The sequence below is a fragment of the Dendrobates tinctorius genome, unplaced genomic scaffold (assembly GCF_039654945.1).
Source record: "Dendrobates tinctorius isolate UK_male_01 unplaced genomic scaffold, ASM3965494v1 ptg000003l, whole genome shotgun sequence".
Lineage (NCBI taxonomy): Eukaryota > Metazoa > Chordata > Amphibia > Anura > Dendrobatidae > Dendrobates > Dendrobates tinctorius.
Window position 1 is genome coordinate 7487911 of NW_027361671.1, and position 24316 is coordinate 7512226.

The 24316-nt window shown below is 42.6% G+C and overlaps 1 protein-coding gene across 2 annotated transcripts in view; it reads right to left on the minus strand.

Annotated features, from left to right (window-relative positions):
• The window catches only part of HAPLN1 (hyaluronan and proteoglycan link protein 1), a 224221-nt gene that overhangs the window by 96790 nt on the left and 103115 nt on the right, over positions 1–24316 (minus strand). The window contains exon 2 of one of the 2 annotated variants that reach the window (XM_073583712.1): positions 1321–1448. In XM_073583712.1, the coding sequence (XP_073439813.1) occupies positions 1321–1420 (100 nt within the window). In that variant the 5' untranslated portion in view covers positions 1421–1448. Of the gene's footprint in view, positions 1–1320; positions 1522–24316 lie in introns of those variants that run through there. The other variant, XM_073583659.1, reaches the window with a different exon arrangement.

Sequence of the window (24316 nt, forward strand, 5' to 3'; positions counted from 1 at the left end):
GCAGACCGCAGAGATTGTCGCCGGGCAAAATCAGGTAGTTAGCAACTGCTTGCAAGTTCTTAGCTCCTTATGAAAAAAATAAGCAAAGTCCCAGATAAAGTTTTAAAAAATATAAGCTGAGCTCTTATTGGTTGCTAAGGACAACAAGGACTAGTTTTCCTGTTTTAATAAATGAGGCCTATGTTCACACATTTCTATCACTGCAAACTTGACAGATCCAATGTATGCTGCAAAAAAATGTTATTCCCAGAAAATGAGAATATTCAGGCTGAGACAAAGCTGTCACATCAATTGCATATTTAACTCTTCACATACAGTATTTTACTATACAATACAATCCAGTCATTGTACTGCCAAAAAATTAACAAAACAGTGGTTCCGATAACGACTCTCACCACCCAACACATTCGCGTGTGCGGCAATCTGACAACCGGCCTTATCATGGGCATCAGTATGTCACCATGGACAGTGCTGACATGAGACTATGTCAGAGGGGCCTGTAAAGCAAAACACTGCAGCCATTCTGGCAGAAGGCAGCCGAATACATGTTACATGACACATTAATGAGATCCCACATATCACATCATAAGACCTACAGCTGTCATTAAAATATGCCACAGCTTGTGCATAGCACTCTGCCTCTTTAAGTGTAACCTTTTCCTGTCTCAGCTGAATGCGGCTCCCTCTTTTGCATTTTTCTATTTTTATCTAATAAATATATACAGATTGGATAAATTCGCCACAACCTGACAATACGCAAGCTTCGAATTTTCCTGGCAATGTGACTTTTAACTACTCGTGCCAAAACTGAAAAAGCTGCCGTGCACTGCAGATTTAGATTTTGCTGCAGATGCATAGTGTATAAGCGAGGAAATAATAAAAACAACACGAAAATCTAAATCGCAAACGTCTACGGGTTCTAGAACATGGACATAAGCGCAGTATTAGACTCATGCAGTCGCTCCGTACGTTAGGATATTAATACATCTCCTATCTCTAGAGTGAAGGACACTGCAGTAACATTAAATGGATGTGATCAAAGAGAGAGAACAAGATTTTCCCACACATCAGTGATACCAGATTGCAGAAATGGAATCCCAGGGTCACTTTATTAGGAGCAGCAAACATTGCAGAATCAGAATACAAGTGCAAACTTAGCAAAAGTTAAAGAAAAAAAAAAAAGAAGAAGGTTGGATGGGGCGAAAGTCAATGCAGCATAATATGAGCCAGGGAGACGGGAAGAAGCAAACAGCAAACATATTGTATATCACATAAAAGCCAGGAATGAAATCTACGTGTCCACTTTTAGCGTAGACTTACCATGGACTTGAATGATCCTGTCATGGTGCAGTGTGGAGTTCCTGGCATGATGATCAGCCCAACAGAAAGAGATTAGCACCAGGAAAAGTACCTTCTTCATCTTCGGATACTAAATGGATCTCCCTTCACTGAAAATGCATAACATAGAAAGAGGCTTGTGAAAACTGCTGCTCCTGCTGCCGAACTTGTTACAGCATTAACATCAATGGGAAAATGCCCGACAAGATTGCTGGTCCTGATCTGCACTACAGAAGTTACAGCAACTGATAGGAAACAAGGTAAATGTGTCAACAGCCATATGGTGGCCTTACACTACAGAGAAGGGTCGTAGCCATTGAACGTGAATAATTGCTACGAAAGTTAAGTTATTTCTTACTTATTTATACATAATAAAATAGCTAGATTGGTTTTGTTGAAATAAATAACTTATAGTTGGTCGGGTCAATGAGAGATAAAATAGCTGTTAATAATTTGAATCATTTGCACCATTCGATTTAACCGGATATGTACCATAGTAAGAAATCATGTTTTCTTCTTCTTTTACGGCATGGTAGTACTATATGCTACCACTGCAGTCGTACAGATTGATTCTCAATTCACAGCTACCTAGAATGCTGACACGTATATTTAATGTGTATGGGAAATCGCTGCATTCAGCCTCTGCAGAGAGGACCTTATGACTAGTCGGCACATTAATTAATTAAAAAGGGTTAATAATGGTAAAGATGGAGACTGTAACTAACAGAATGCATGACGGAGGATATAAAATGTCAACGTGATAGGGATTAAAGGGCGAATTTAACAAGGTTTGCATATATTTGTGGGATGAAATAAAATACCACATCGATAATAAAATGCATGTAACAATTAATATAAAATAAAAAAGATATTTTTTTCCTTTTTATTTATAGACAGAAAGGATTTATCAACACTTCAGATACCAAAAGGTGTAATCTAATTTTTACATTGTTTTTATGCATACGACATAGAAAAGCTTTGGTATGAAACAAAAAATGATCACAGAATTATTTAGAAAATTTTATTTAATCTTTCGGGTGAGTGTAAAAAATATGGGCTCACGTATTTTGGCCAAAATATCAGCTAATACTCCACATTTTTTTTATGTGTTTTTTTTCACTTTTTATTCGGGGTGCAGTTGGGCCCATTTGGTCTTGTAAACTGCGGTGTCTGTTCACAATGCATGCATTTTGATAGCGCTGGGCAGCCCGCCTGAGCTATTAGAAGGGTGTCACTACTAGGCTGTTAACCTGGATGCTGTGCATTGCCATAGTGTGAACAGCGGCCGCATACAAGTGTTTTGTTGTGCATTAACATACCAGGCAACCGCTCCCTCCATGTATTGGTAGGCTGTGAGCGGTTGTTTCATCGGTATTCTTGCACCTGTGTTGCCATCTTTATTATATGGGTCCACTGCATCCTGATAGTGCATTTGTCTGGAGGCCTGGACGGGTAAACCTTTTTGCTCTTTTGCTGTTTTCTATTATTGGTGGATTTTCAAGTCCTCTTTCTGTGCTGTATCAGTGAGTGTAAATAAATCAGATTTTTTTTTGCTGTGAACTATATGTTAAAGGGATTATCCTGTGAAAACAAGGTATCACTTATCTATTGATAGGTAATAACTTGCTGATCAGTGGTGGTCCGATCGCTCAGACCCGCACCCATTAGCAGAATGGGGAATTTTTATCTCCAACAAAACACTTTTATCTCCATTGCAATATGGAATGGCAGATCAGATGACGCCAGACAAAGGAAAGTGTAGCACTTGGCAGCTCCATACAGAAAGAATGGAGTGGTGGTTATACACGTGTCATTCAAAAGGGTATAAAGTGCTCCATTCTGTTGATCAGTGATGGTCCCAGTAGTCAGACTCCCACCAATCAGGAAGTTATCTCCTATCCTATGGATAGGTGACAACTTTGACAACTTGTTTCACCAGGCAAATCCCTTTAAGCTCTAATATATTAATATATCTATATATAACTATATCCTTCCATTAGAGACTTACTTTGGGAGCATTTACGCATCCTTCCAACAGAAAGTTCCAAGTCTTATGCCACAATATTGGCATACTGTGCATTTCTCCGAATAGCGTGCCATTGTAAAAAGTATACCATATATAGCATTGTCATCAATTCATCATTTGCATTTTTTTTTCATTTGCATTTGTCTTGTCTTTTTTTTTTGTGTTAGAGGATTTTGCATCAAATCCAATAAAAGGGTGCACAATGTTGATAAACGGGTGCAAATTAAAAGATGCTTATATTTTTGGGTTCTTATGCTTTTTAGAGCCTTTTTGGAATAACATTTGAAATGATGCAAATCCGAGCACAAATTAATTTTGTACTCCACTAAGGCAGTGAAATACAATGGCGTCAAAGTTCTGGTGACTTTTCAAAAAAGTCAAAAATGAGGACATAAGCTAAAACATTTGGATAAACCAATACCATGCGCGTAATAGAGAACAACAAAAATAAGTAATATGATATCATGTGCATTTACCCTACATAAATGTGAAAATGAATTAATGAATAAAGCACAAATAAAAAAAGTCGCTATTAGAACCTTTTTTACTCCAGAAAATCAATAATAAATCAGTACCTATGCTATATGTGTTTTTCCAGTATGACCTTGTATTGAATAGTGTAGCTGAGGCAGTAATTCCATACAGAAATAATAAAACAGGTAACCTGATGTACGCCCCATAACATATATAGTAATTGCCAAAGCAACCTTTGATACAATATGCTATTGAAGGGGTTGTCTGGGTCTTTAACATTGATGGCCTAACCTTAGGATAGATCATCTATTTCTAATTGGTTGGTGTGCGACACTTGGCAGCTCCGCAACTGAGCAGTTCCAAGCAGCCACTGACAACGGGATCAGATGATCAGCAAGGTTGCCGAGTTTAGCACCCCCACCAATCAGACATTGATTACCTTTCCTAAGGAAATATCAAACAAATTTTACCACCATCTTGAAGCACAATATGTCACAAAAACATTCTCAGAATCAGTGGGATCCATTGAAGCGTTCCAGAGTTATTACCTCATAAAGTCAGAGTGGTCACTGTTAGAGTTGAGCGAAACGGGTCGAAAAAATTCAAAAGTCACCAACTTTTGGCAAAGTCGGGTTTCATGAAACGAAACCCGACCCTAGGATGAGGTCGGCCACGAGGTCGGCGACTTACGCGCCAAAGTCGCGTTTCAAAAGTTTGTTTTGCGCTCTTTTTCAGCCAATCAGGATCCACGGACACTGTGGGCAACGTGATGACATAGGCACGGGTCACCACCATCTTTCAGAAGGGCATGCAAGTGATTGGCTTGCTTTGGTGGGCGTCACAGGGGGTATAAAAGGGCGTGCACGCCGACCGCCATCTTACTTCTGCCGATCTCAGTATAGGGAGAGGTTGCTGCTGATTCTGTAGGGAGAGCGTTAGGCAGGGAAGAAGACCAAAAAACTGCTTCTGCTGCTAGCGATTTGGCCTGCACAACACACCAGTCACTGTGTGTGCAGTGCAAGGGGAGGCTATATAGTGGTGTATCAGTGGTGTTGGTTGTTGGGCTGCCTTCTAAGGCTTCCTGACAGGCTGGCATTGCTGTTTACCCACTGCTCCGCAAACTGCTTTTTTAAAAGCAATCCAATCTCCCTTATCCTCTAGTCACTTTGGTCACAGCTGTGCCATCGAGCCTGTCACATAGCGCTCAGATATTCATTGGGCCTCAAACTGCTTTTTTAAAAGCAATCCCAATTTTTTTTTTTTGTCCTGCTGAGAAGAAAAAAAAACTGCTTCTGCTGCTGATAGCAATTTGGCCTGCACAACACACCAGTCACTGTGTGCAGTGCAAGGGGAGGCTATATAGTGGTGTATCAGTGGTGTTGGTTGTTGGGCTGCCTTTTAAGGCTTCCTGACAGGCTGGCATTGCTGTTTACCCACTGCTCCGCAAACTGCTTTTTTAAAAGCAATCCAATCTCCCTTATCCTCTAGTCACTTAGGTCACAGCTGTGCCATCGAGCTTGTCACATAGCGCTCAGATATTCATTGGGCCTCACACAATCCAAAAGTGTCCAGTGTCCAAAAGTGTGTGCAGAGATTCAAAATCTCACTTATTCTCTAGTCACTTAGGTCACAGCTGTGCCATCGAGCCTGTCACATAGCGCTCAGATATTCATTGGGCCTCACACAATCCAAAAGTGTCCAGTGTCCAAAAGTGTGTGCAGAGATTCAAAATCTCACTTATTCTCTAGTCACTTAGGTCACAGCTGTGCCATCGAGCTTGTCACATAGCGCTCAGATATTCATTGGGCCTCACACAATCCAAAAGTGTCCAGTGTCCAAAAGTGTGTGCAGAGATTCAAACTCTCACTTATCCTCTAGTCACTTAGGTCACAGCTGTGCCATCGAGCTTGTCACATAGCGCTCAGATATTCATTGGGCCTCACACAATCCAAAAGTGTCCAGTGTCCAAAAGTGTGTGCAGAGATTCAAACTCTCACTTATCCTCTAGTCACTTAGGTCACAGCTGTGCCATCGAGCTTGTCACATAGCGCTCAGATATTCATTGGGCCTCACACAATCCAAAAGTGTCCAGTGTCCAAAAGTGTGTGCAGAGATTCAAAATCTCACTTATTCTCTGTTCACTTAGGTCACAGCTGTGCCATCGAGCTTGTCACATAGCGCTCAGATATTCATTGGGCCTCACACAATCCAAAAGTGTCCAGTGTCCAAAAATGTGTGCAGAGATTCAAACTCTCACTTATCCTGTAGTCACTTAGGTCACAGCTGTGCCATCGAGCTTGTCACATAGCGCTCAGATATTCATTGGGCCTCACACAATCCAAAAGTGTCCAGTGTCCAAAAGTGTGTGCAGAGATTCAAAATCTCACTTATTCTCTAGTCACTTAGGTCACAGCTGTGCCATCGAGCCTGTCACATAGCGCTCAGATATTCATTGGGCCTCACACAATCCAAAAGTGTCCAGTGTCCAAAAGTGTGTGCAGAGATTCAAAATCTCACTTATTCTCTAGTCACTTAGGTCACAGCTGTGCCATCGAGCTTGTCACATAGCGCTCAGATATTCATTGGGCCTCACACAATCCAAAAGTGAACAGTGTCCAAAAGTGTGTGCAGAGATTCAAACTCTCACTTATCCTCTAGTCATTTAGGTCACAGCTGTGCCATCGAGCTTGTCACATAGCGCTCAGATATTCATTGGGCCTCACACAATCCAAAAGTGTCCAGTGTCCAAAAGTGTGTGCAGAGATTCAAACTCTCACTTATCCTCTAGTCACTTAGGTCACAGCTGTGCCATCGAGCTTGTCACATAGCGCTCAGATATTCATTGGGCCTCACACAATCCAAAAGTGTCCAGTGTCCAAAAGTGTGTACAGAGATTCAAGCTCTCACTTATCCTCTAGTCACTTAGGTCACAGCTGTGCCATCGAGCTTGTCACATAGCGCTCAGATATTCATTGGGCCTCACACAATCCAAAAGTGTCCAGTGTCCAAAAGTGTGTGCAGACATTCAAACTCTCACTTATCCTCTAGTCACTTAGGTCACAGCTGTGCCATCGAGCTTGTCACATAGCGCTCAGATATTCATTGGGCCTCACACAATCCAAAAGTGTCCAGTGTCCAAAAGTGTGTGCAGAGATTCAAACTCTCACTTATCCTCTAGTCACTTAGGTCACAGCTGTGCCATCGAGCTTGTCACATAGCGCTCAGATATTCATTGGGCCTCACACAATCCAAAAGTGTCCAGTGTCCAAAAGTGTGTGCGGAGATTCAAACTCTCACTTATCCTCTAGTCACTTAGGTCACAGCTGTGCCATCGAGCTTGTCACATAGCGCTCAGATATTCATTGGGCCTCACACAATCCAAAAGTGTCCAGTGTGCAAAAGTGTGTGCAGAGATTCAAAATCTCACTTATTCTCTAGTCACTTAGGTCACAGCTGTGCCATCGAGCCTGTCACATAGCCCTCAGATATCAGTGGGCCTCACACAATCCAAAAGTGTCCAGTGTCCAAAAGTGTGTGCAGAGATTCAAAATCTCACTTATTCTCTAGTCACTTAGGTCACAGCTGTGCCATCGAGCCTGTCACATAGTGCTCAGATATCAGTGGGCCTCACACAATCCAAAAGTGTCCAAAAGTGTGTGCAGAAATTCAAAATCTCCCCTGTCCTATAGACACCTTGTTTTACATACTATATAGTTTGTTGGATTTTGTCTACATTTCTACCAAAAATGAGGAAGGCTGGTGGAAGAGGCCGTGGAATTGGGCGGGGGTTGGCAGCTGGTAATGATGGTGTTGGTGGTGGATCTGATGGTAGTGGCAAGAGCAAAATAGGACCGAATGCAGGAGGTGTTGAGCCTGCGTCATCGTCTGGCTCCATAAGGCTTCGAAGGCTTAGTTTTCTAGGAGTTGGCAAACCGCTTTTAAAGCCAGAGCATCAGGAAAAAGTTTTGTCTTACATTGCTGACTCAGCCTCCAGCTCTATCGCCTCCTCTTCTTCAGTTGTAAAAAGTAAAAGCACTGAGTCGTCATTGGAGGCTCATGTTCATGAACCACACCTTTCCTTGTGTCCTTCACCCTAACCAAGATTGAAGGATGATGCAGGCCATACTACTGATTACTCCATGGAGCTGTTTTCACATACCATGCCTGGATTATCAAGTGAAATGGTGAATTACCCAGGCCAAGATGAATCTGACATGGAGTGCACTGATGCACAGCCGCTGATGGATGATTCTGCTGGTACATTCACTCAGAGCACTACATTGTCCTCGCAGTGTACAGAGCCAGATTCTGACCCTGATGAGACTCAGGTACCCCTTCCCGCACACTATACCACCATACACGGTGACACAGAGGAAGGTGCACATGACATAGAAGAGGAGGTGATGGATGACCCAGTTGTTGACCCAGATTGGCATCCATTGGGGGAAGAGGGTGCTGCTTCCAATAGCTCAGATGAGGAGCATCCACAGCAGACATCGACATCGCAACAGCTGTTATCTGGCAGGCCCGGAGCACTCCAAAGACAGGTTCCAAACATCAAAAGAGTTGCTGGACAGCTTGTCCAGAGGGTCAAAAGATCAGAGCGTGCTAGGCCGCAAAATGTCTGCCAAAGTAGGAAGAGTGCAGTGTGGCACTTTTTTGAACAAAATCCTCATGTTCAGGCCAAGGTTATCTGTAAGAAGTGCGCAAAGACCTTTAGCCGAGGGAAAAATCTGAAAAATTTGAATACCAGTTGCATGCTTAGACATTTAACCAGCATGCACTTGCAAGCGTGGATACAACACCAAACCTCAAGTGCCACATGTGCAACTGATCACAACGAAGGTAGTCAGCAACGCTACATTGTTTCCCCCACTGTAAGCCCACCGGTTAGCACAACAGCAAATGTTGAGGTGTCGTTGCAAGGCCACAGCAGTCAGGGAATCCCACTGTTATATCAACGAAAGACTGATTCTAGGCCATCAGAAAGAACACCAACTCCATCACCATCATCAACCCTCTCTCAGTCCGCCCTGTCCACCGCTACTTCCACCATATGCAGCTCTCAAGTCCAGCTCACCCTCCCAGACACTATGAGTAGGTCAAGAAAGTACTCAGTCTCTCATCCGCGTACACTGGGTTTGAACGCCCACATTGCCAAACTAATCTCGTTTGAGATGATGCCCTTTCGGTTGGTGGAAAGCACAGCTTTCCGCGAACTCATGGCCTATGCAGTACCACGCTATGACCTACCCAGTTGCCACTTCTTCTCTCGCAAAGCCATCCCAGCCCTCCACCATCATGTGAAAGACCGCATTGTCCATGCACTCAAGCAGTCAGTGAGCGGAAAGGTGCACCTCACAACTGATGCATGGTCCAGTCGGCATGGCCAGGGCCGTTACGTGTCCATCACTGCGCACTGGGTTAATGTGGTGGATGCAGGGTCCACAGGGGACAGCGGTGGTGGGACAGTGCTGCCTAGCCCACGGTATAGGAAACAGTTGGCTGTAGGCGTTCGACCCTCCTCCTCCTCCACCTCCTCCAGAAGCGAAAGCTCGTCCACAGAGCGCAGTCATACGAGCACTCCATCTGCAGCTGCCACTGTTGCACACGATGTGTCCCCCTATCGAGCAGCTAGTGGAAAGCGTCAGCAGGCTGTGTTGCAGATGATGTGTTTGGGCGACAGACACACCGCCGAGGTGCTGGCCGAGTACTTGAAGCGACAAACTGAGTCATGGCTGGGCAGTGTACATCTTGAGACAGGCAAGGTAGTTAGTGATAACGGACGTAATTTTGTGGCAGCCATAGCCCTTTCAAAACTCAGCCACATACCTTGCTTGGCTCACACCTTGAACCTGGTGGTGCAGTGCTTCCTCAAAAATTATCCGGAGTTAACAGCCCTGCTCCAGAAGGTGCGAAGACTGTGCGCGCACATCCGCCGGTCACCTGTACACTCCGTTTGTATGCAGAAGCTGCAGCGATTGCTCCACCTTCCCAACCACCGCCTCATTATCGACATTGCAACAAGGTGGAACTCCACCCTGCACATGGTGGAGCGGCTGTGCGAGCAGAGGCAGGCCATAATGCATTTGTGGGAGGATACACGGCCAGGCACTTTGAGAGCAGACATGGAGTTGACAGGTGTGCAGTGGTCGAAGCTGAAAGACCTTTGTAAAGTCCTTCAGTGTTTTGAGGAATGCACACGGCTGGTAAGCGCAGACGACGCTATCCTAAGCATGAGCATCCCACTTATGCATCTGCTCATGCAAACTTTGACGCACCTTAAGGAGCAGGCGTCTGCAGCCAATGTTGATGAGGAGAAAGAGGAGGAGGGAATCCTTGATGACATTCAGCCATTGTCTGCTCAGGGACCTCTCCTGGACGAGGTGGAGGAAGAAGAGGAGAAGGAGGAGGATGATGGGGATGATTACTTAGGGGAGGAGGATGCATCTCATGGGGCAAGTGAAAATGTTGGCGTGGCAAGGTCTGGTACAGGGTTTGTGCGTGACTGGAGGGATGTGGATTTGCCAGAAAGTGCTCCTCCACCCAGCACTCGCAGTGCATCATTGACACCGGGAACATTGGCCCACATGACAGATTATGCCTTGCAGATCCTAAAAAGGGACCCCCGCATTGCCAAAATGATGAACGATGATGACTACTGGTTGGCCAGCATCCTGGATCCACGCTATAAAGGCAAATTACAAAACATCATGCCACAGGAGAACCTTGACCTAATATTGGCTAATAAACAAGCAACTCTGGTAAATCGGTTGCTTGAGGCATTCCCAGCACACAGCAGCGGTGATGGTTCTCACAGGAGCCGTACGGGCCGGGGGCAGCTTGGCAGAGGTGTTCGTGGTGCACACAGCAGAAGTGGCGTTGGAGACAGGGGTTTCATGACAATGTTGTGGACTGATTTTTCAAATACCGCTCACACAACTGGTAATACTGCATCGATGGAAAGTGACAGGAGACAGCAGTTGTCAACTATGCATATCGATGTTCTCCCACACAGGTCATTCCCCTTTGACTATTGGGCCACTAAACTGGACACCTGGCCTGAATTGGCACAATATGCCTTACAGGAGCTCGCTTGCCCAGCTGCAAGTGTGCTATCGGAAAGAGTCTTCAGTGCAGCTGGATCAATCCTGACAGAAAAAAGGACCCGTCTGTCAACCCAAAATGTGGATGATCTAACCTTCATTAAAATGAACCACGCATGGGTTTCCAAGGATTTTGTCCCACTTTCCCCTGATGACACATAGGGTGACAGAAAAATGGCTTGCTTTGGTCCACCTCTTCCTGGTACTTCACCTATTTCACCTTTTGCATCAGCTGAATGTCCAACATCAACATATGCCACTTTCTAAAACTCCCTAACTGTGCTGCCTCCCCCCCCATGGCCGGGGTCACCACCTACCGCACGACACCGTGCGAGTGCCGTTGCCCTGGACAGGTGGGTAGGCCGACTCTTGGGCGCGGGCACTGGCACAGGGTCCCTCATAGTGCAATCAAGTGTCTCTGACGGTGGTGTGCACACCCGCCGTCAGACACACCGCTGTACTATGAGGGGCCCAGTGCCAGTACCGACGCCCACGAGTGGGCCCCCCTTGCTTGGGCAGGGCCCCAGCATTTGCAATCTTTACCTCTCCCTGCTCCTCCGCTGTGTAATCTGGGCCGTCAAATCCATACTGTGCCTGACACCATCTGAGCCTGCCTCCTGAGACATATATTTTGAATGTGTACGCTATCCATACATGTTATCCAGGGATACGGTACCCTTTCTAACCTTTGTGCAATCACGTGCAATCCATACTGGGCCTAACACCGTCTGAGCCTGCCTCATGCTGTATAGACATATATTTTGAATGTGTACGCTATCCATACATGTTATCCAGGGATACGGTACCCTTTCTAACCTTTGTGCAATCACGTGCAATCCATACTGGGCCTAACACCGTCTGAGCCTGCCTCCTGAGACATATATTTTGAATGTGTACGCTATCCATACTTGTTATCCAGGAATACGGTACCCTTTCTAACCTTTGTGCAATCACGTGCAATCCATACTGGGCCTAACACCGTCTGAGCCTGCCTCATGCTGTATAGACATATATTTTGAATGTGTACGCTATCCATACATGTTATCCGGGGATACGGTACCCTTTCTAACCTTTGTGCAATCACGTGCAATCCATACTGGGCCTAACACCGTCTGAGCCTGCCTCATGCTGTATATACATATATTTTGAATGTGTACGCTATCCATACATGTTATCCGGGGATACGGTACCCTTTCTAACCTTTGTGCAATCACGTGCAATCCATACTGGGCCTAACACCGTCTGAGCCTGCCTCCTGAGACATATATTTTGAATGTGTACGCTATCCATACATGTTATCTGGGGATACGGTACCCTTTCTCACCTTTGTGCAATCACGTGTAATCCATACTGGGCGTGAGAACGGCTGGCGAGCTCTTAAGCAAGCTACAGCACCTGTCCAGACAAGTACAGGGATTCCCTAGCGAGGAGACTTATTTGATTGTTTTCAATGTTGGGACAGCAATTTTTGGGGAGCACTATACTCTGGAGAATGATAGATGGGGCCCACCATACACTGGAACATTCCAAAGGTGGACATCAGACACTGGAGCAGCATTTACAGGGCCCATTATACACTAGAGCATTAGAAATGGGGCCCATTATGTTTGGAGCATTATTTGGGCCCATAAGACAGTGGAGCTTCATCCATGGGGACCAACATATACTGTAGCATTATGTGGAGCTCATCATATACTGTTTCAAACATTATATGGGACCAATGATTCTGTATGGAGAAATAGATGGGCCTCGTCATGAGATGTAAAAAGTGAGGTATTTTTCATTGTACTATACCGCTATTTCTCTGCCGTATCGGAGCATGATGAGTTGTGGTATGTGTTAAAGGGGCGCTCTTTCGCCCAGGGCACATGAAAACCTGGAGCCAGCCCTCCCCCCCCACAGTTTGTAGCCAAATAACCCCCATTTTTCAGTGCGTAACTTGTATTATGAAGTTAATTAAGGTTGACAAGCTTAAGAAAAAAGAATTGATGCTTTTGGCATTCAAATGGGCACTGTAGGTGTGTTTCCTGTCCTCCTCTCACTGCCGACTTTTATTCCCCATTGACTTACATTGGGTTTCGTGTTTCGGGACGACCCCGACTTTTCCCTATAATCGGACGATCTTGCTCGACCCGACTTTTGGAAAAGTCGGGTTTCACGAAACGAAACGCGACCCTAAAAAACCAAAAGTCGCTCAACTCTAGTCACTGTAAAAAATTGGTCTGGTCATTAACATGCAAACCATCTTGAGGGGTAAAGGGCTTAATCATTGGAAATTGCTAATATTTTGGTTAACATTGCATAAGTTTTCACCACCATTAACTAATATTTTAAGCGGACTAGAAATTATAATGAGAAATCAAAATGAAAGTAATGGTCTTGTGTCATAGCAATATATGGTATTTCACTTATATACTCATATTTATCAAAAAGGAAACATGAGCCACAGTTTATGCAGTATAAATTTAAATCTTCTGTAATTTTCAGTGCAATTTTTAAAAATTTCATTGACAGAAGGCATTTCACAAAATGTATTACTTGTGAAAGACTGCAAATGCAGCCCTCCAAGTAATTCGAAACTCACCCTAGAATTATAACAGACCAACCAAACCTCATGCTAAACTAATGCACACCACAGACCCCAAAAATGTTTAAATCTAGACCCCAAAAATGAATGCTGTGCCCTTATATTGACTTAGTGCTGAATGTAGAGCTTGTGAGTCTTTTTGGGAACAATTAGATTCTGTATGAAGTGCATAACACAGTTTAAATGAAATACAGAAGTTCATTATCATGTCTGTATGGACAGAATACTCAGCATGTAGACATCTGGATATACAGTATATCCTATATGTAATAGTTTATATAGACCTAAATGTTTATATGTAAATAAAGAGTTAGGTGAAAAAAGTTGAAACTTCCTCTACTTACAGGATCATAAGGAATTTTATCTCATCAATTTAATAAATAATACATAAAAACATCTTCAAACCACAGAGTCCCCAAGTAAATATACAGTGAAAACCTACCATGCAATATTGCACCTACAAACTACCTGGTACACAAACTCTATAAAATGCATTAAACAATACATTCTTCACCAAAATGTCACAGAAATACTGCATAAGTCAAAACATTTAAAATAATAATAATAATATTTTGCATTTCTATAGAATAGTGCCAATATATTCCACAGCACTTTACGTTCTAGAGGAGAATTGTACAGACAATAAAGACAATTCAGAATAAGCATAACTCAGATACCAAAGGAGTGAGGGTCCTGCTCATAAGCTTACAATCTATGAGGAAATAGTGGAGACACTAAATGTAAATGGTAAAAAGTGCTTGTATTGTGCGGTCCAGTCATCAATATAATAAATAGGGTGTTCACATAATGCTACAAAAACTGGTCACCAGACAGTGTTTGTAAAGTATACAGAGGGCTATTAAGTGCATGGAAGATGTGTGAACAAATGCTATGAGGGTCCTGATGTGGAAGAAAATTTTGTATGGGCAAAACGTGGATAGTTAGATAAGTGAGGTGGGGCTATAGGCCAGTCTAAAGAAATGCGTTTTTAGGCCACACTTAAAACTGTGGGTATTGGACATGAAATTGTCCTGGGTTGTGCATTCCAGAGAATTGGCACAGCATGCGAAAAGTCTTGGAGACGGGAGTGGGGTTTTTGGATTAATGAAGGGGTTACTCTTAGGTCATTAGCAGAATGGATGGCACGGGTTGGGTTGTAGACTGAAACGAGAAAGGAGATGTAGGGTGGTGCTGAACCATGGAGCATTTTGTGGGTAAGGGTGATAAGTTTATATTGGACTCTTTAGCCGATGGGCAACCAACAACTGGCACAGGGTGGAGGCATAGGTGTAGCGGTTGGAAGAGAATTTGATCCTGCCTGCTGCATTTAGGATGGATTGGAGAGGGGGGAGTTTAGTAAGAGGGAAGGAGTAGAGCATTGCAATAGTCCAGACGAGCATGAATAAAAGCAACAGTAAGACTTTTTGCAGAGTCAAAGATGAATAAAGGTGTAGGTGACATAAGCAAGCGAGTTATCGGATGTAGGTGAATGAAAAATCTGGATATAATATGACCTCTAGACAGAGGGCATGTTGCTGGGTAGCAATGGTAGAACCACACACGGAAGTGCTAATATCGGGCACAGGTAGGTTAGTGGAAGTAGGAAACACAAGGAGTTCAGTTTTTTTACAGATTCAGTTCTAAATAGAGGGAGGACAAAATATTAGAGACAGAGGAGAGACAATTACTGATATTCTGTAGTACTGCAGTGGTGATGTCAGGAAACGATGTGTATAATTAGGTGTCATCAGCATAGAAATGATGCTGAAAACCAAATCTACTGATGGTTTGCCTAATAGGGGCAGTATATAAGGAGAAGAGGAGGTGGCCTAGGATTGATCCTTGAGGAACCCTGACAGAAAGGAGACGATGAGAGGAAGAGGAGCCAGCAAAATATACAAAAGGAGCAGTCAGAGAGGTAGGATGAGAACCAAGAGAGAACAGTATCTTTGAGACCAATACAATGACACATAGTGAGGAGGAGTTAGTGATCCACAGTGTTAAATTCTGCAGAGAGATCCAGGAGAATCAGAAGGGAATAATGACCATTAGAGACTTTAGTAAGGGCATTTTCAGTAGAGTGTAAGGAGCGTAAACCAGTTTGTAAAGGATCAAGAAGAGAGTTTCTGAGAGATAGCATATTAGATGAGAGTGGTCCATACGTTCCAGGAGTTTAGAGCTGAGGGAAGATTAGAGACAGGTCTGTAGTTAGCAGTGCAGTTGTTGTTGAGGGATGTTTTTTAAGTAATGGATGTATGTTAGCATTTTAAATAAGGAGGAAAAGATTCCAAATGAGAGAGAGATTAAATGTTTTAGTTAAATGTGTGGTGTCAGCCAGGGAAAGGGATTGAATGAGATGTGAGGGAATAGGGTCACTGGTTGAGCTAGATGCAGTGTGGAGGGAGGAGAATGCATATTATTAGTGGTTTGGGAGAACATTTTCTGTCAAATATGGTTGATTTTTTGCTTGCAATAATTCGCCAGATCGTCTGCATTGAGTTTGGTGGTGGGGGCCTGAACTCTATTTTGATTGTGGAAAGAATTAAACATGTAAAAAAGTCATTTAGAATTGTTGGATAGTGTGATAATAAGACTGTTGAAGTACGTGTGATTGGAGAAATGAAGGGTGAAGTTGTATGTTTTAAGCATAAACTTATAATGGATGAAATCTTCGGCCATATTGGATTTTCTCCACAGATGTTTAGCGCACCTGGAGCACCACTGGAGAAAATGTGTTTGCAGCATGTGGGTGGCAAATGGGAGATGAGATCACCAATGGGAATGTTAAGGTCCCCTATGATAAGATTGGTGATGTCACAGGATAGATAGTGTGGAAGTCAAGTGGCAAAGTGATCAAGGATACACAACTGACACTTGCAGGGAGAAGGGCCGGTAATGTCTGATGTCTGGATCTCAAAAGAGAGGAACATAAATGAGGGTACAGTAATGTCCAGCTACTGAATTCTGGAGCTAGAAGGTTATGGGAATTCAAAAGGAAAAAGTTTTGGATGTAGGAGAGTTTTACACGCTGACCGTGAGTTCCAGAGGGCACAATTAAAAGAGACAGAAGGCATGCAAGGAACATTAATGAAATTTGTAGGGTTTCTGAGTGTAACAGGGGAGGAGTTTACCTTATTATTACAAGAAGGGTTGTGGTTAGGAGAGCTATCTCCTGCGACTAGGAGAAGGAGAATAGAACGAGTAAGTAGAAAGTCAAGCTATTTCTGAGAGTGTCTCTTGTGTTGCATGGTGATAGTGAATCGATCTGTGTGGTTTAAGGTTGTGAAAAATGCATGAGAGGTGTACATAAGAGGAGAGAGGGGCTGATATGGATTTAATGCACAGAATGTGAGAAAGGGGGAATTTGTGAGTAATTGAAACAGCTAGAACATAAATCATACAAATACATATGGTGAATACATTTTGCAATAGACCTGGAAACATGTTTCTTTTAATGTCTTGCATGATTCACCTGTATCCTTCACTTTCCAACTGCCATGTTTAGCTGCCCTGACACTTCAAAAAATATGGCATTTAAATGCCCCCACTGGCACAAATGAAGGAGAATACAAGCCAATGGCTGGTGTAGTGTATAAAATACAGTATATTTCCCTGTGAATAATATGCAAAAAGCAAAGATAAAGAGATACTGTTTTAACAATATAGAAAGAACCATATGTAACCCAAAATTACATGAATAAAACTGAACTTAGTAGGAGAGGGTGGTGTAAATTAGACACAAAGATAATCACTTAGGTAGTGGCCTCCATCTCAGACACTGATGATAGAGAGGAAGCATGAGTAAATATAATATCTCTGTATTTTCCTTTTTTTGATCACACCTCATCTTCTCTTATGCCTGTACTTGGTCCTCTGCACATTTTACAACTCCTAAAAAATAGCTATCAGTTCTATTTCTGACTGATTTTACATATGACTATGTTTCTGGTAAGAAAGCTGTCTAGTGAGCAGCAAATATAGGGAAACAGACTCAGAAGGTTTATTATAGGCAATAGACTGGCAGTGGCCTCAAGTGAACAAAAAAAACAAAAAGATTCCCCACATAGGCCCGCACTAACCTTGTGGAGAAGCGAAATGGGCAGCATGTATCAGAAACTGGCTGCATGATTTCAGCCATAAATATGTAACTTTGTGACATTTAATAGTTGAATAGCCTCATCGGACCAAGCTGCATAAGAGACTAGTTGGATAGGCAGAAACCCTGGCAGCTCATCCATGCCCTATGCAGATCCCTCCCTATATACCCATGCACCAATGCAGAGAGACATGTCACTCCAGACCAGTGGGAAGGAAGAAGCTGCCGTGGTCCCACCAGTCTAACTAGTCTTTTGCACGGCTTGGTCATCAGTGGCTTTTAAAGTGTTTTTTCTCTGAAACGTTGCAGCATTTCAGAGTTAGACATATGTAGTTGAAATTATGTAGCCAGAGTCTGCAAACTGGAGCTTTCCTCACAGACTGCACATATCTCCAGTCCATAAAATGGCTGCTAGTGGAAAAGCCCATGACCTCACATGAGAAAATTGATTTTCAATTGGATGAGGCTGATGGACAGGTCTGGTCACATGCTCCTCGCCCAGCAGCCATTGCATGAACTGGAGAGCTGTGCAGGCTGTGAGGGAAGCTGCACTATCAAGAGTTGGAGGTGAACCTGTCTTACCGATATAATAGTAAGTGCCACAAAATCACATCCTCAACATATCTGTTAAAGTAAAGATAATATGGCCAACTCCATTACCTCATTCTATAGCCAGCATTAGAGAGTGTAATACAAAGGCTATTATAGGCAAACAGTGAAAATGTTTAATGACACCCAATTGCAAAAATGATTGTTTTTAAATCTTAATTATGGAACATGGACATAAATCATTAAAAAATGCATTGATTTAGTATGGTTTTCCAATGTGTCCACAAAAATTGTTGGCTGCCTGTGAATTTTTGATAAGCTATAGAGAAAAAAAATCAAGTTGACAACCCTGTAAATAGATGATATAAAATATTATCGATATAGAGCCAGATTCATGTCTGACAACTTTCTCACCGGTCTTGATGAGAGGGCACGTTGGAGTCATTCCTGAGTCATGAAGCACAAGAGGTGGTGCTGGAAGATGAATAGAGCTGGAGTGACATAGGCTTCAGATTTTCAAATAACCCTTCAACATCATTTGCATATCAATTCAATGCTGATTTCTCAGTAATGACTGAACAGACTGGCCATGTAAAGATATTGATGGACTTTTCTTTGAAAGAGTTATATCCGAAGGCAAAGCATTTTTCTCTTAACGCCCTATTTAATTAGTCCCATAATCTAAGCTATTTTCTAATAATATATTTGCTTTAAAAATGTCCTACTAATAACTAATTACACTATCTAATTGCGTGCATATTTTTTCCTACTTCCTGAATGATGACGATTCGCTTGAGTATCACCAGTTCATGCTGGGATACTCATACTCATTTCTGTGCTGTATCAGTGTTAGGATTTAGTGTTAGGTACCCGTAAACGTGGAGATCTTTGACGCAGGTTACGGGCTCACGTATTTTGGCCAAAATATCAGCTAATACTCCACATTTTTTTAATGTGTTTTTTTTTGCATTTTTATTCAGGGTGCAGTTAGGCCCATTTGGTCTTGTAAACTGCGGTGTCTGTTCACATGGCATGCATTTTGATAGCGCTGGGCAGCCTGCCTGAGCTAATAGAAGCGTGTCACTACTAGGCTGGCCTGGATGCTGTTCATGGCCATAGTGTGAACAGCGCCGCATACAAGTGTTTTTTTGTGCATTAACATACCAGGCAACCGCCCCCTCCATGTATTGGTAGGCTGTGAGCAGTTGTTTCATCGGTATTCTTGCACCTGTGTTGCCATCTTAATTATATGGGTCCACTGCATCCTGATAGTGCATTTGTCTGGAGGCCTGGACGGGTAAACCTTTTTGATCTTTTGCTGTTTCTCATTTCAGCATCCCAGCGTGCACTAGTGATGCTCAAATGAGTCATCATCAGACAGGATGGAGGAAGAAAAATACAACAGCTGTTAAACAGAATACGGTAGTTAGGGAATAGCAATATATTTTTAAAGCATGTATATTAGAAAATACAGTAGTTTAGAATATAGGACTATATAGCGAGTTAGGAGAAAAAGGCTTTACCTTCAGACCACCCCTTTAAGTCGTATAGTGAAGTCTATAGGAAAATTGCCATATATGGAGCATGCTGTGTTTAAAAAAAACTCTACTGTTCTTAAAAAAAATCACATAATTATGCCACAAACTGAAGTATATTCTAGAGCACATATTGCATTTTAGATTTCGTTACAGACTTTACAGTTACATCTGAAAAAATATCTGTAGATTTTCTCGCACAGAGTGAGAGTCTGACAATGGGCACAGGTACAACTTCATTTGTCGGATAATGTCAACATCACATTTCATTTTGCTGGAAAAGTTCATTTTAATGCAATAAAGAGGTGAAAAAGGTGAATGCTTGGAGGCTGCCATTAAACTCAGCAAATTAGTTTGATGCTGTAGAACTGGCGTGTCATGGGTCGCGTATCTGTATGTGTAATACAAATCGGTGTTCTGCGACAGCATCACTGTAAATGTGGCCATCTACTGATAAAAATAGACCAAACTGGTTCGATGTTCAGATATTTATTTTCTAAATGAATATTTTTTTTTTCCTAGTCTATGAGCACAAACATACAGTCATTAAGTTTTCACAATAAGGAGACAGGCAAATTGAGCTGATTGATACAATTTCACATGTTGAGAATTCTATCATTTAGACCAAAAACGCATAAAATGTTTGCCTCTCTATTTTGCATGTAGGATAATTCTACAAAGGCTTTGTCTGTGAATCTTTGCTAGCACTTCAAGCATCTGAGTTCACATCTGGGATAAAAATAACATTTTTCTGCTCCATCTTAGGCCTCTTTCACACTTCAGTTATTTGCATCAGTTATAATCCGCCAAAAAGGCAGACAAGCGGATCCGTTCTCAACTGATGTGAACGGATGGCACAGGATCCGTTTTTAGACGGATCCTGAAAATGAGGAAATTTAAAGGAACCGCTGGCCGGGAAGGAGAGAGAGAGAGAGAATTTTTTTTTTGTCCGGCACCCAGACAGAATTTGGGGTTAATTCAGTGTCTGGAGGATCCACCGGGCAAAAAAACGTTGCAAGCTCCATTTGGAAATCTTTGAGGATATTGACGGACACTAACATTGTGGCGGATCCTCACAAAAACGGATGCAACGGACGGCAATCAGTCAGGATCCGCCAATAATGAAAGTCAATGTGGAAAAAAACGGATCCGCAAAGAAAAATGGCGGATCCGTTTTTTTTTCAAATTTGGCGGATCTTGACTGATTGTCAAAAACGGAAGTGTGAAAGAGGCCTAAACAGAGGAAAAATGCAATTCAATTTTGTGATGGATCCACACATAATGGAAAACAACAGCACCTGATATACCCTACTGTATTATAATGGGTTCTGTTGGGCTTCATTATCGTGTCTGATCTATGGTTTCTGGATATTTTAATAAAATTTTTGAAAAAAAGCTTATAGAGAAACCACCAACTTAGATGTGAACAAAGCCTTTAAGCATGTCTCCAAAGATCAATTATCGGCAAGCATTTACAAGCACACACTTTTCCGAGTATAGGCGCCACCGATCAGCTGAGCATAGCGCCAGTTCCTAGTCTGATCTGATCATTTACACTGGCATAAAAATAATTGTTGGCAGCACCATGAAAACAAGGGATTTGCTGCCAACAATCAACTTGCATGGGGAGAAAATAATGGTATTAATGATCGCTCTTTTCCCTTACAGTTTTGTTGGCCCTGACGGTGGTCCTTTGATGCTCCTGTTTTTGCACACTTAGTTATTTTAGTTGCTCATATAAATGGCATTGCTAATTGCAGCAATATTCATTTTTCAGTATTTTCTTTTTGTGGTCCAATTTTGCTAGAAATATTTTTTTGCATGGCTACATGTAAAGTAAAACGCTACTGTAGAGTAGAAAAGGTATTATGCTCTACTTTATCAACTTACCATCGAAAAACATTCATGATACTGATAAATATATGAATGAATAGCACTGAGATCTGTCTAAAAATCTTATAACTAGTCCTGTAACCCATGGCAAAGGCTGTCATCTACATTCAATAGTCAGAAGTATTATAGGCATCATAGGCAGAGATTCTTAATGATACTATGTCAAGAAGATCTTCTGTTGATACAGCAATTAACATGTAACTGTATTTTGAACAAACTTGGCAAAAATCAATAGTACAGGCAAATATAGGAATCTATATAATGCATCATATCAAATAAATCAGCTTCCTTATCCACATATCAGACACTGTTTCTCTCCCCGCTGCCTCTTGAATTCATAAGCTTCTCTGAAAGATAAACTCAGATCAGTGTTTTCCAGACTGGCAAGTGTCATGTGACATAAGATGATACTGTATAGAGAGGATAGAGCATCAGAAAAGGGAAGAGCATGGAGAGTAAACAGGCAAAGGCAAACAGAAGCATTGTGCAGAGCTCCTTAGCAATTCTTTTACCTCGCATCAGAAATGGTCAGATATAGTGTTGTTCCATATGTACACACACAAGACTGATTTTACTGAAAAGTAGCTTTACCATTTAAGAAAAGGACTACGCAGTGACTCTACTTATACAGCATGATGATTGCAGTGTTACTTTGTGGAATTACATGTTATGATTGTCAATGGGTCACATTGTGATCTGCAAAGTATCGCAACCACAGTGCTACCTTTGGGTTTCTGTCACAGTAAATTTGCATCTTGCATGCCAGCTCACTGTGGTCTGGCTGTTTTTGGTCATGTTACGGTGGTGCCCTTGAGGTTCCAGTCGCCACAGAGGTACTGCACCTCATCGAGGTGTGGTATCCCACCCTCAGGTAAAGAGGGAGCACCACTCAGGACTCCTAACACTCGCACCCAACACACACTAGTTTAGTCAGGGCATCTGGGTGTACTTTTCGGGAGGATGGCCTCATCCCAGGCTGGCTAGGAGAGGGTGTTGGGGAGATAGTGGGGAAGGTAGGTAGAAGGGGAGGAGCTTAGGAAGTGGAGTGATTGAGGACATCCAATCAGTGACAGTGAGGTGACAGTTAGTGGGAGGAGTTAGTGTGAGGTAAAGAGATCATTCTGGAAAGATTCAGTCAGTCAATAACAGGACAATGGAGGGGCAGGACAGACGTGGGAGACTAAGGGTCAGAGAGAAATATCTAGAAGGAAAGAAACTCCTAGAAGAGAAGGGGTCCTAAGGGTAATGCGATAAGCCACCCGTGGAGCCCGTATCCTGGAAAGGAAGGACCAGGTCGCAGTAAGGGAGCCGGCCCCTAAGTCTAGTGGAGAATACCGAATAAGGCTCAACTAGTAAGCCGGAGGCTGTAGTGACTGTAATGCAACAGCCAAATCCACAAGCATTCCTCAAAATGTAGCCATAGAGATAAAGCACCCCGGGGCCTGACCCATGTCACTCGGCAAGGTCCGAGGCTGCTGGATTGGGGACACTGCTTGTGAAGGCGCAGGGCAGGAGAGAAAGAGGTGGAGAGTAGCACAGAGAGATGGCCAAGAAAGAAGAACATAAAGAGGAGTCCTAAAAAGGTGTCACCAATCTACTTGAGAGTTTGCTGGACCCCTCTCCGGAGGACACAGTGCCAAGCAGGTCATCATGTGCACAAGAATTCTGAGTAAAAACTGTGAAACTGCACCCAACTGTGTCCTTCATGTTATTAACATCTCACCTGCTTTACACCGCATTCACCTTCACCGGCTCAACTGCCCTGGGACACAGCCCTGCCGAATACCATGGGTTGCATCACTACTCCCCTTTTCCTACCAATCTCCTATCATCTCCCCCCCCATTGAACATCCATGTTTACTGGACGCCCAGGGCCACGGACCGGGTCACTGCCACCGTGACACATTCCCTTTAAAGAACCTGACCGGCCCAATACCAAGTAACCTAAGGCCCTGTGGGGGCGCTCCATTGCTTGTCGGAGAATCACTGTTGGGTGACCACAGTGGCCATATAGCTTTGGCCTTATTTTGAGCTGGAGCATTTTCCATGTGTTACATTTGGAAACTACGACTACATTTTTAGAGTTATCGAATAAAAGGTTAAACACAATTTACTTTCAAAGACATACAAATTCTGAAAAAGATGTAACTGTAGGAAGCCATACCCACATGGTTTATCACCGAGGCTCCCTTCATTTTTCAGTTGATTTTTTGTACTTTATGCTACATGTCTTAACTTGTGTTATTGGAGCCTTATTGAAAGATTCTTTTTGAGAAAATGAACCATGAAAATAGTTTCATTAAATAGCTAGAAAAAGATAAAGCGTTTTCTACACGAGAACAGACTCATAAAACATCTTGTTATAGATGGACATGTTAAAATTCTAAAGCTGTTTGCTCCATCAAAATTTGAGTCACCTTTGCCTCCAAATGTCATAAAGGAGAAATGTTCAACAGAACAGAAATTCTCTCTGGAAAACCATTCTACTCATAAAAATGAAATGTTCACGGACTGAAGCATTATATGTGTCATTCAGAAAACAAATGAAAATTGAAAAGTGGTTGAGTCTTACAATGTATGAATACTATTTTCAGACAGAAACCAATTTATCTTAAAAGATAATTCCAATGTAATCACAGTCAGGCTCCATATATACAAAGTGTCAATTCAATAAGCAAAATGGCATCAGAAGTGGCAAAAATATTTGCACTA